This window comes from Giraffa tippelskirchi, chromosome 3, assembly GCF_054371585.1.
Source record: "Giraffa tippelskirchi isolate mGirTip1 chromosome 3, T2T-mGirTip1v1.2.pri, whole genome shotgun sequence".
Classification (NCBI taxonomy): domain Eukaryota; kingdom Metazoa; phylum Chordata; class Mammalia; order Artiodactyla; family Giraffidae; genus Giraffa; species Giraffa tippelskirchi.
In genome coordinates, this window is record NC_137277.1 from 42608371 (window position 1) to 42620273 (window position 11903).

Genomic DNA, 11903 nt, shown 5'->3' on the forward strand with positions numbered 1-11903 from the left:
GGGAAGACTGGAAAGCAACTCAGGAAGTTCAGGGCAGATGGTGCTGTGATGGGGGGAACTCAGGGCACCATGGAGATCCAAGCGGGGGAGGTAGGGGAGAGCTGCTTGAAAATGAGAAAGGAGGTCAAAAAAGCTTCCCAAGAAGAAGGCAGGGAAGGGTGACGGGCATGTCAGAGCTCCAGGAAGTGGAATGGATTCCTGGAACAGCACATGCAGAGATGCGGAGACATGAAGCAGCACGCTGCAATGACGACATGGCGGGGCACGCCTGAAGAAGACAGTGTACCAGGAAGCGCTGAAGCTGAGTCAAGAGAGAGTGGGGTTTATAAAGGGCTCGAATCCCCTCTTAAGCTTGGACTTTATCTCGAGGGTAACAGGGAGCCACTGAGGAATTTAAGTGGAGGATGGGGCATAGTCAGATTTCAAGGGCAGTGCTGTTCCAAGACCAAGCAGAAAAGCGAGTCTGCCCTCTCTGCAAAGAAGCAGAGAAGAAACTCATCAGCACCCCTTCCCCGGGAGCTTTATTAGATTAAAATACTCTTCAGTCTGAACACTTGGAGACAATGGCATTGCGTCTTGGCCAGGGTAGCCTGGTCTCTGAGATCTGGCAGAGTCCAGAGCTGTAGGTCCAGGGAAGGAAAGTGCTACCGCGGACCAGCCAGAGTCCTATTGCCTGTGACTTCTTCTCCGGCCCCATTTAACTGCCAGGAGCTTGTGGCCAAGTAACTCAGCCGCCCTTGGTGATGGGGAAGGGCGAGCTGCCGAGCCTCTGCTAAGGAAGAGGGGGACGTCCCAGGCCAGAGGTACCAGTGCTGGAAAGGCCCTAAGGGGTCAGCCTGTCAATCAGGATTGATTGACAGTAGTAGTGATGCTGATTCAAGGCTGTCTCCTGGCTAACAATGCCTGCTACAGGCACAAGGTTTGGAAGTGAAGGGCATGCCCACCAGGTGTTTGTCATCCCTGATCTAGTCCTACTCTCTTCTTTACAGTCATTCATTCATTTTATCCAAAAGAACATTCAATACCAACTCTGTGTCTGGTTTGAAAAGACCTGGCCCCTGCACTGGAGGGCCTAGTTAAGGGACATATCCAAAAATAACTGGTTTAGGAAGCTGGTCTGAGACAGAGGCAGCAGATCTATCCAAGAAGGTTGGAGCTCTAGGAAGGGGAATGAAGTTCACCTGGGAGGGGGAATCAGGGAGGGCCTCCCTGAGAAGTTAGCAGGGAGGAAAGGTGACTCACCCAGGGCCAAGTGGCTAGGCAGCCGCAGATTCCCCTTAGTCAAGGGAGTTTCACATGAATGGTCTTGGAGGTGTGAAAGGTTAGGAGGTTGGCTCCCTGGAGCTGCAGGGTCACAGGGGCAAAGGATTGACCTCCAGAGCCATGAAGGCAAGCTCCCTGCTGCCCCGTGCAGAAGGCATGGAGCTGGGACGGGTGGGGAGGCTTGCTAGGCCATCTAGGACCCAGCCGGGGCCCAGCCCACAGTGCGGCTCATCTCACAGCTGCCTGCGGTGGAGTGATCCGCAATGCCACCACCGGCCGCATCGTCTCCCCCGGCTTCCCGGGCAACTACAGCAACAACCTTACCTGCCACTGGCTGCTTGAGGCTCCCGAGGGCCAGCGGCTGCACCTACACTTCGAGAAGGTTTCCCTGGCTGAGGATGATGACAGGTGAGGGGGTGTCCTGGTGGGATTGGAGTGCCTGGCCTGGCAGCACCCCGCCAGAGGGATGGTACCCAAGCCTGGGGCCTCACCCCACCCAACTCAGCGACCAGCCATGCAGCTGCCGCTCTCGTGGCCCAGGCTCATCATCCGTAATGGGGACAACGTGGAGGCCCCGCCCGTGTATGATTCCTACGAGGTGGAGTACCTGCCCATTGAGGGCCTGCTCAGCTCCAGCCGACACTTCTTCGTGGAGCTCAGTACTGACAGCAGTGGGGTGGCTGCGGGCATGGCCCTGCGCTACGAGGGTGAGCCTGCTGGGGCCTAACTGGGGGCAGGGGTGTCCAGCCCAGAGTCTCTTCTCACACCCTCCCTCTCTGCCTCGATTCCCTCATCACTCCTTCCAACTCGCCCCTTGCTCACCTGCCACCCAGGTCCTCTCTCCTTACTCATTCCCTGAAGTCCAGGATTCCACTCCATCTTTGCAGGAGACCCCTGCCTGGACCCAGGCCCTCTCGTCCAAGAGAATCAGTTCTCTAGAATCTGAAGAATAAAAATAGCCCCAACCCTTACAAAAGAACTGCTGCAGGAGACATTCTAGCACCACTCACGCAAACGTGTTCATTAATTTATTAAAACACACACACGTATTGAGCGCCTTCTGTATACTAAGCACAAACTCAGCACTGAGAATACAATGGTGATGGCCTCCTGAGGATAGATGCTCTGGGCTGCCCCGCCCCCTGCTCCAAACTCAGACACACATCCATTGTTAAGAAGAGAAAGGCCCTGAGGAGGAAAGTAAGACGACTGCCCCTTGTTTGCCCCGGTTGAGCTGAGCTGGGCTGGGTTCTGTGGTTTGCAGCCTTCCAGCAAGGCCATTGCTATGAGCCCTTTGTCAAATACGGCAACTTCAGCAGCAGCGCACCCTCTTACCCTGTGGGGACCACAGTGGAGTTCAGCTGCGACCCTGGCTACACTCTGGAGCAGGGCTCCATCATCATTGAGTGCGTGGACCCCCATGACCCCCAGTGGAATGAGACAGAGCCCGCCTGCCGAGGTCAGTAGGCATCAGGGGCTAGGCCTGCTGTGGGCAGGGAGCAGGGTGGGCATGAGGGAGCTGGCCACAGGGCCTGGGACCACGGGGCCTGGTGACATATGTGTTTGAAGCTCCCCCACCCCCCCCGAGGAGGAGGTGGGGGTTCCCAGCAGTGGGCAGGCACTCCTGTGGGCAGGAGGCAGCCCCAGGACATGGCACTGGCTGGAGGGGGCGAGAATGCCGAGGGGATGCAGCTCCCCTGCCTTCCAGCTGTGTGTAGTGGGGAGACCACAGACTCGGCCGGCGTGGTCCTCTCCCCCAACTGGCCGGAGCCATACGGCCGTGGGCAGGACTGCATCTGGGGCGTGCACGTGGAGGAAGACAAGCGCATCATGCTGGACGTCCGAGTGTGAGTGCCCGCTGGGCTCGGCCAAGCTACCTCCCGGGATCTGGGGCCCTCTCTCAGCCAGCCCATCCTAGGGCCCCTCCCGACTGGCCCGCCCTGCCTGATGGTTCCCCTCCACAGGCTGCGCATAGGCACTGGTGACGTGCTGACCTTCTATGATGGGGACGACCTGACAGCTCGCGTCCTGGGCCAGTACTCTGGGCCCCATGGCCACTTCAAGCTCTTTACCTCCATGGCTGATGTCACCATTCAGTTCCAGTCGGACCCCGGGGCCTCAGTGCTTGGCTACCAGCAGGGCTTCGTCATCCACTTCTTTGGTGAGCTTGCCCCTGCCCTGCCCTGCTGGGGGGGTAGAAGCGACACCAGGGAGCAGACCCCCAACCTTGGCAAGTCAGAAAGGCCAGGGAGATGAGGAGTCTGAGCGCTCTTATCTGATTGGGGGAAGCTGGAAAATTCCAGGCATCACCTTTGGGAAGCTAATCTTATTCTCCATCTCCCCTGAGGGCCCAGTGAGAGGAAGCAAGCCTCTGCTAAACCGAGCTGGGTAGACAGCAGGGAAGAACTTCCTAATAGAAACAGGAAACTGAGAAAAGGCCTTCATTTCTACCTTTCTGAAAATCTTTGACAGAAGTGACAGTTTTCCCCACCCTACCCGGCCCCTCTCTCAGGGCCGAGGAATTGGCCAACACACTTTTGGAAGTAAGGCCAAAGCTTAGGTGACAACCCTGGAATCTAGGAGACAGGCAAGGTTGGGACCCCTGAGCAGGAAGGCATGATCGCTGAGCCTGCCCAGGCCAGGACCGGACGAACTGGCAGGAGCTAGAGTGCCCTTGAGGGGAGGGAGGCTAGCACAGTCTCCCTTGGGTGCTGCTGAGGGCCTGCATCTTGCTGTCCCCAGAGGTGCCCCGTAATGACACGTGTCCGGAGCTGCCTGAGATCCCCAATGGCTGGAAGAGCCCGTCGCAGCCTGAGCTGGTGCATGGCACCGTCGTCACCTACCAGTGCTACCCCGGCTACCAGGTGGTGGGCTCCAGTGTCCTCATGTGCCAGTGGGACCTCACCTGGAGTGAGGACCTGCCCTCATGCCAGAGGGGTGAGTGCACCTGTTCCCCACACTCTCCCCAGTGCAACCTACAAGCCTCTCTCCTGGATTCCGATCCAGACTCTAGCTGTTATTAGCTGGTAGTCATAGCCTCAGTTGCCTCATCTGTGAAACCCGTTTCACATACCTTCTCATAGGTTATCCACCAAGTACTCCAAGTTTTCCATTCCTGGTTATGTGGCCCATCAGTGTTTGTTGATTCTGATGAATGGGAAGGAGACAAATGGAGAGATAACACCAGCACAATGATAGGGGCAGATAAGTAGGGATGGAGCCCTGTGCTGTGAAGATGTTGGAAGGCTTGGAACAAAGCCAGTATGCACTGGTTTTTGTTGAGTTCTACTTGGGCCACTTTCCTCTGTCACTCCCTACCCACAGTGACTTCCTGTCATGACCCTGGGGATGTGGAACACAGCCGACGCCTCATATCGAGCCCCAAGTTCCCCGTGGGGGCCACCGTGCAGTATATCTGTGACCAGGGTTTTGTGCTGACGGGTAGTGCCCTCCTCACCTGCCATGACCGCCAAGCCAGCAGCCCTAAGTGGAGCGACCGGGCCCCCAAATGTCTCCGTGAGTGTCAAACAGGGAGGTGGGAGGATGCTGCCTCTGGTGGCTAGGGACCTGGCACCCTCACTGGGCCCTGCCTGTTTTGCAGTGGAACAGCTCAAACCGTGCCACGGCCTCAGCGCCCCCGAGAATGGTGCCCGCAGTCCCGAGAAGCGGCTGCACCCAGCAGGGGCTACTGTCCACTTCTCGTGTGCCCCTGGCTATGTGCTGAAGGGCCAGGCCAGTATCAAGTGTGTGCCCGGACACCCCTCACATTGGAGTGACCCCCCACCCATCTGTAGGGCTGGTGAGTGTCCTGTCATCTGCTGAACCTCTGCCTGGCCCACGGGGCTGCCCTGGCAAAGATGTCAGAGGCCGAGAACCAAAACCCCCTGCCCATGCACCCCCACTTCTTATGTTATTCTTGGTCTCCTGGGTCTCTGTCAGATCTTTCTGACCTGGTAACAAACTCTGGGGTGGGCTCCTCTTGGACAAATTCCTCCCCACGACCAGCCTACTCCCTGCCTTTGTGGTCTGGCTCTTTGGGCTCACCCACTGCCCTTGGCCCTCCCCTCTTATTCCAGCCTCTCTGGACGGCTTCTACAGCGGCCGCAGCCTGGATGGTGAGCCCCCAACCTCCTCGAGGGTCAGGGAAATAATCTCCCTGCCCCTCATTCTCACAGCTTCCAGGCTGTGGGCTCCCCAAGGAGGGAGGGCAGAGAAAGAGAGAGATCTGGGACTAGCAGGGGGCAAAAAGCTCCTTCCTTGCCCCCAGCCAGCTAGAGGGAGCTGGCGGCTGGCTGCCCCTGGGCAGACGAGGGGACGTGGGACCCAGGCAACAGGGCCCTCTGCCCCAGCCCCATCCTCTGTGCTTTCAGTTGCCAAGGTGCCAGCTGCCTCCAGCACACTGGATGCTGCTCACATTGCAGCTGCCATCTTCTTGCCGCTGGTGGCGATGGCGCTCTTGGTGGGAGGTGTGTACCTCTACTACTGCAGGTGAGTCCGGCTTCCCTGCCTGTCCTGCACCCTGACTTGTTCCTGCCCAGCACTCCTGACTCCCAGGCTTCTCTGCTGCACAGGCTCCAGGGGAAGAGCGCCCTGCAGCTGTCCCGGACACGACCCCGCCCTTATGACCGCATCACCGTGGAGTCAGCATTTGATAATCCAACTTATGAGACTGGAGTAAGTACCCAGGCCAGGCTCGACACCCCAATCAGGACCCAATTCTGTGCTCCCTTGGCCAGGTACCCCTGCGGGTCCTGCCAAGTCCTTTCACTCTTTCCTTTTTCCTCGGGGAGGTGGATTGTGGGCTGGCAAGCCTTTGACAAGTTTCCAACTCCCAGAAGTCTCTTTCCTTTGCAGGAGACAAGAGAATATGAAGTCTCCATCTAGGTGGGGTGGCCTGGGGAAGCTGGCTCCACCCTGCATCCCAGTATAGCAGCAGAACTCCCAGCTTCCTGCTCCCTTGCCCTCCATCTCCTGTACATACCACCTGGGAAGAGATGCCGCCAGTCCCTCAAGAAGTTGTGCGCTTCCTGCCTGCAATACCCACCGGGGTCTATTTTCTTGGGACCACTGCCCACTTAGGGCCCTTCCTTGGGTCCAAGTCAGGGGCATCTGCCTCTAGGCCAAACACAGCTGGAGCACATGCACCAAGAACCAGCATTCTCCTGACCCTCTCTCAGGCCTGGGACCTCCGGGCTGGAATTCACAGGCAGGGTGGAGTACCTCCCTCCACGTGACCACCATCCGGCCCTGGCATGCAGCAGCCCTGACATGACAGCGGCGGAAACTGTGCCAGGGTGCTCCTCACAGGGCCGTCACCAGTGGCCAAAACTGCTCTCAACAGTGACCTCTGGGTAGTCCTGGCATGCTGACATCAGTCCCCTGGGGAGATCTCTAGTCTTTCTCTAAGGCCCCAGGAATGGTCAGTTCTGCCTCCTGCCCTTTCCTGGCGGAGGCAATAATGCTAAGGGATCTTAAGGGGTTTATGGACTCTACCCCAAGCTCAGGTTGGGCTTCCCTAGGCCACACCACTCATGCTCCACACCAAAGCAGGACAGCCCCGGCTGCTCCCCTGGCGGCCCTACACCCTAAGAGAGAGAGACCCTCCCCTGACATCAGTCTGGCTACGAAAAACACCCTCGTGCCCACCTTCCCCTCCTCCAACCCCAGTGACCTGTCAGGCTTCCTTCCTGGCCACTGCATTTCAGGATAAGGGGAGTGGCAGGCATATTCTAGAGATGAGCAGAGGTCCACGGGTGCAGGAATTTGGCATGGAACAGGGGGTCAAAGCATCCCAGGGAGAGGCCCAGGAGTTGGCTGCAGGCTACTTTGTACATGTAATGTATTATATGGGGTCTGGGCTCCAGTCAGAGAACAATCTTCTATTTCTGTTGTTTCCTTATTAAAATGGTGTTTTTGGAAAAAAAAAAAAGCAATGGACTGGTGGATGGTGCTTTCTTGGAGGGAAGGGAGGTGGGAAACAAATGAGATGTGGACTTGAGGGCCAGAAGGCATTCTAAACCTACCAACTGATCATCTCCAGACTTTATCAAAAAACAATCATGGGAATTCCCTGGGGGCTCCAGTGCCTGGGATTCAGCACTTTCACTGGACAGCCTGGGTTCAATCCTTGATCAGGGAACCTAGATCCTGCAAGCCCCACATGCAGTCAAACAAACAAAAACAAAAAGTAGCCACATGCCAGTGCTTCAGGGACTACTGCCCCAACAAGATCAGTGTGACACTGGCATGTGAAGTGAGGCCCCCAAGGTTGGTGCCACAGGGGTGTGGGAACCCAGAAACCAAAATGCTCAGCCATCACAGTGCTTCACTTCCTCCTCTTTGCTAGGTCCAGAACCAAAGCCTGGCACAGTCCTAAGTCTGTCCTCAAACCCACTGTACTGCTGAAAAAGCCCAGAAAACCTGATGCCTCTCTTTCTTCACTTCGTTCCAGCTAGAAAGGTTTAGGAAATTGGATAGGAATCAGAGACTGAGCCCCTGAATGTGAGGCTCTAGTCTGTCTTGGCCTCAGAGAACATCCAGACTGTCAGGTGCAGAGGCAACACAGCCTAGGGGCTTAGCTCCTAATTTAACAAAAGCTATGTCCATGGACGCCAAAAAGAGGTGACTGAAGAGGGTGTGCTTAAGTTTGCCTTGTTTGGTCCCTCCCAGCATCTATGCCCCTTCCCTATGGCCCCCAGCATCTTCTGAGATGTGTTTGGTCAGCCTTTGTCCACATCACACACATCCATGCTTAGGTGTGCTCTGCATGGCTGCTCTTCAGAATAAGAGCAAAAGGAAGGCAACAGGGCGTTGTGGGTACTCAGAAGCCAGAAGACGGAAATGGTAGCAGCAACCAGAACTTCTATAGTTATCCAACACGGAGATCTAGGACCACTTATGGCTGGCCATCTCCAATTCTACCATAAGCCACCTTGAAGGATGGAGGCTCCAGCCCATGCAGAATGCAGTGCCTACATTAGCCACAAGAGGTCACTTCCAAAGGCATGTGCAACCCACCTGCTCTCCTCAACCCCCCTGGTACATCCAGGGCTGGAGCTCTCCAAGGTGGCACCAACTGCTAGCCCCATTGGGCTGACCTCACCCTCCAAGTTCTGAGAGGAAGGTATGTGGAGTGATTAGTTCCCCTGGTACTTGTCAACAGAGCCAAGTATTATTTCCCTCATTAGCCCATTAATGCTGATGTCTGTTCTCAACTGCAGTGATGGTGTTGATCAAAGCAAAGCCTTGCTCTTTGGGCATGTGCCAGTGGCTTACTTATCTGCCCCATAATACCTTCAGGCTGACACAGCAGCATGGCTGGGCCCTGAGCTGTAGAAAGGAAGCCCGTAGGAGACGGCACACGATGTACCCATTTCTGAGCATCTGTAGCATGAAATACTGCCTAAGAAGACATGAGGTCCAGCCACTTCCATACTTCTAGCTCAGCCCTCCTCTCTCTGAGGGCTACATCTCTGTTCCAGAGCCACTAAGATTTTTTGTTTGCTGAGGTTGGTAGAGGGTAGAGAGGGGCCGATCGACATGACATTCCCCTGCTTGATCAATAAGGCCCAGGACTTTATTATTTTTCCCAGGCACCAACAGGATCATTAGGAAAGCCAGAAGAACAGAAACCTAAGACCACACACACACGACCTCACCCTATCCAACTCAACCTCCTTACTATCCCCCACCCCAAAGCAGCAACTCCCCTCAGGCAGTTAGACAGTACCGTAGACTGGGAATTAAAAAAATGTTTCATTCTTAGGTCTGCCATAAATTCACTATGTGAACTAGTCAAATCACTACTCTTCTCTATGCATCTGGAAATGAAGATGTTAATACAGATGGTTTTTAAGCCCTTTCCAGTTTTAGGTTTCTGAGAATGCTAAGTATACCTTAATATCAAAAGTGAGCAAGGACACAGCTACCCGGTAACAATGCCAACTAAACGCCTCGTGTCAGGCACAATGATGCCCCTCCCTCCTCCAGCGCTTCATCTACAGTCAGGCAGAGGCAACTGGCCATCTCTGTAGAAGGTACCAAGGGGACGGACAGGCGCGGTGGAGAGCGTGAAGCCCCGCCCAGAGTTCGAGGTGAGACCTTCAGACTACAAATCCCAGCATACAGCGGCAGCTCTGAAAGGTATCTCGCTCTTCCTCGAGTCCATCCTACATTACACTGCATCGCACGCATACGGAACTACGGCTCCCAGAATCCACCAGACCCATCGCGATTCTTGCTCCCAGGGTGCAATGCTCTCCCTTCGCCCTTTGGACCTCTGCGCGTTGCAAACTGGGAGCTGAAGTCCACTGAGGGCAGGTAGCTGGGCGTTGTCAGCATTACCAACTCTTAGCCTTTGGCTTCCTCTTGGAGGGCAGTTTTCAGAGTCAGTAATCAAAAGAGAGTGGTGTCGGGCAGGCGGACCTCCATAGTGCCATCACTACGAAAGGCAGGGATGCTCAGGCTAAAATTTACTGCTGGCAGCGGGAGGAAAGAGAAAATAGAAGCCATCCAACCCGACACCAAAACCATCGTTTTCCGTCGCGATGGCTTTTCTTTTTCTCTTTACCAATATGGCGCCTGGTCCAGCCACACCTGACGCTGGAACCAAACAGTCCAGTACAACATCCCTAGCAGTACATGCTGTCACCGACAGCCTACCAGCGCCAGCCAGTACCACACTTTGCTCCTTTCGGTTCACGCCTGAGGACTCCAAGGGCATGCTAGTCTATAACCCACTACCAAAATGGCGAAAGGAGAAGCATTCTTGTTGGGCCTTCTGGTGACAATACGCCTGCGCCGGAGTCGGCTGTGTTATTGTGGGGCGGGAGGGGAGCATCCGCAACACGCCTGCGCGGGAACAGAGTCCTCTTGGTTTACACTCAAACACCAATGGATGAAGAGCCCCGGTGTTCCTGCGGCTGCGCCGTGACCCTGCGGAGCTTTCCCAGGCGCCTGCGCGAGACCGCAAGTCCCGCCCTTTCATCGCAGTACGCTGGCGCAGGGCTGAAAGGCGGGGCTTCGGCGCTCCAGACGAATGCCAGCGCGGCTGCGCGCCGGGGGGTGCCCCGTCTCTGCGGCTGCGCGGGAGCCCGGCCGCCGGCTGTCACTGCGGTTGCGCGCGGCGAGCGGCGATCCCGGGGCGCCTGCGCGGGTGGCTTTGCGGGCGCTCGCGGTAAGTTTGCGCCAAGTGCGCGGCAGCCGGGACGCAGACGGCGGCGGCGGCGAGAGGCGGAGCCCAGGGACCACCCCCCATCACCCTCCCCGCAGTCACCTCACGTACCACAACCTCACCTAACCTCTCACCCCCCCACCTCCGATCCCCCCAACCCCGGGATGGCAGCGCCCGCCAGCCTTCCCGGCCGGACCAGCGGTCGCCAGCGCCGGCTCTAGCCTGTGGGACTAGGCCCCGCCGAGGCCTGACCCCCCCGAGCCGGGACCCACCGTGCAGCCAGCCGCCGGGCCGGGGCTGAGGGGCCGCTCCCCCCTCACGGCCCGTGGGGAGGACGCTGCCGTCCCGGGGACTGGGGGCCGGGGGGTGGGGGGGAGCCAGGGCGAGGAAGTCGGGACCCGTGTTTGGAAATAAGAAGAGGGGCCGGGGTCAGGAGCGCCCCCTCCCCCCGCTTCCCCCCTCCCCCCGGGGTTGGGGGGGCCGGAGCAGAGAGCGCCCAGCCCGGGAGGTGGATGAATGTGGGAGAAAATGGAGACCAAGACGATCGTGTACGACTTGGACACGTCGGGGGGGCTGATGGAGGTAAGAGTGGCCCACCTCATCCCCTTCCCCCAGCGCCGGGAGGGAACCTCCGCCCTCCGCCCCACAAAGCCGGCCCTGAGCTCGCAGCGCAAGAGGGCCGGGGGAGGGGGGGCTTTTCCTCACCCAGACTCTCCCTCCCATCTTTGCAACTCGGGGGGCTGAGCTCAGCCGCCGAGGACGTTTGCAGCAGTTTCACCTACCCGCCGCCCTCGATTCGCTCTCCCGAAGCGCCAACCCACTCCATCTCTTTGCACCGGCGGGCCTCCCCACCCCCTTCTTGTCGGCCCCTTTGTGCTTCCCCCGGCACGTCCGGGTACCGGGCTTCAGGCCTTTCCCGAGCCTGGCTTTGGAGTCCCCCACTGTCCATACAAGGAAGTGGCGAGAAGGGAACCGCGCACCCTCTCCCCATCCCCCTACTCTGATCCTCCCCATTTGGAAGAAGCGGTGCTCGTTGTTGTGCGGCAGGAACGCGGTTAGGGTGGGCTCCCCCTGGTTCCGGGGGCTAAGAGGTTCTGGGAGCAGCCTGGATGGGAGGAAGAAGGACAAAAGGGGGGAGAGGGGTGGGTGACGGAGAAGCCGCGCCGGGGGGGCGACGTACCGCCCGGGAGCTCCGAGTGTGCACACACGCCATTTGTATGTGTGTGCAGCAAATCCAAGCTCTGCTGGCTCCCCCCAAGACGGACGAGGCCGAAAAGCGGAGTCGGAAGCCTGAGAAGGAGCCCCGGAGAAGCGGCAGGGCCACCAACCACGACAGCTGCGATAGCTGCAAAGAAGGTGGGGACCTCCTGTGCTGTGACCACTGCCCGGCTGCCTTCCATCTCCAGTGCTGGTAAGGTCTGGGGACCCCCTGCGGAGCCCCTTGGCGGACCCTTCCCGGCACATTCCT

General features: G+C 57.8%; 2 protein-coding genes across 5 annotated transcripts in view; both read left to right on the top strand.

The window, feature by feature from the left end:
* The window catches only part of SEZ6 (seizure related 6 homolog), a 48219-nt gene extending 41027 nt beyond the window's left edge, over positions 1–7192 (top strand). Inside the window, exons 6-17 of one of the 2 annotated variants that reach the window (XM_081580309.1) lie at positions 1503–1671; positions 1804–1970; positions 2528–2722; positions 2972–3110; positions 3228–3424; positions 4006–4200; positions 4588–4779; positions 4865–5062; positions 5340–5378; positions 5634–5751; positions 5835–5937; positions 6102–7192. In XM_081580309.1, coding sequence (XP_081436435.1) covers positions 1503–1671; positions 1804–1970; positions 2528–2722; positions 2972–3110; positions 3228–3424; positions 4006–4200; positions 4588–4779; positions 4865–5062; positions 5340–5378; positions 5634–5751; positions 5835–5937; positions 6102–6134 — 1745 coding nt within the window. In that variant the 3' untranslated portion in view covers positions 6135–7192. The remainder of the gene's footprint in view (positions 1–1502; positions 1672–1803; positions 1971–2527; positions 2723–2971; positions 3111–3227; positions 3425–4005; positions 4201–4587; positions 4780–4864; positions 5063–5339; positions 5379–5633; positions 5752–5834; positions 5938–6101) is intronic. The other variant, XM_081580310.1, reaches the window with a different exon arrangement.
* Positions 7193–9535: 2343 nt separating this feature from the next.
* PHF12 (PHD finger protein 12) overlaps positions 9536–11903 on the top strand; it is a 38926-nt gene continuing 36558 nt past the window's right edge. For 2 of the 3 annotated variants that reach the window (XR_014079604.1, XM_081580295.1), the window contains exons 1-2: positions 10426–11017; positions 11665–11846. Coding sequence is in view for 2 of the 3 variants with exons in the window: in XM_081580295.1 (XP_081436421.1) it covers positions 10952–11017; positions 11665–11846 (248 nt within the window). In the remaining variant the exon portion in view is untranslated. Of the gene's footprint in view, positions 11018–11664; positions 11847–11903 lie in introns of all 3 variants that reach the window. The other variant, XM_081580294.1, reaches the window with a different exon arrangement.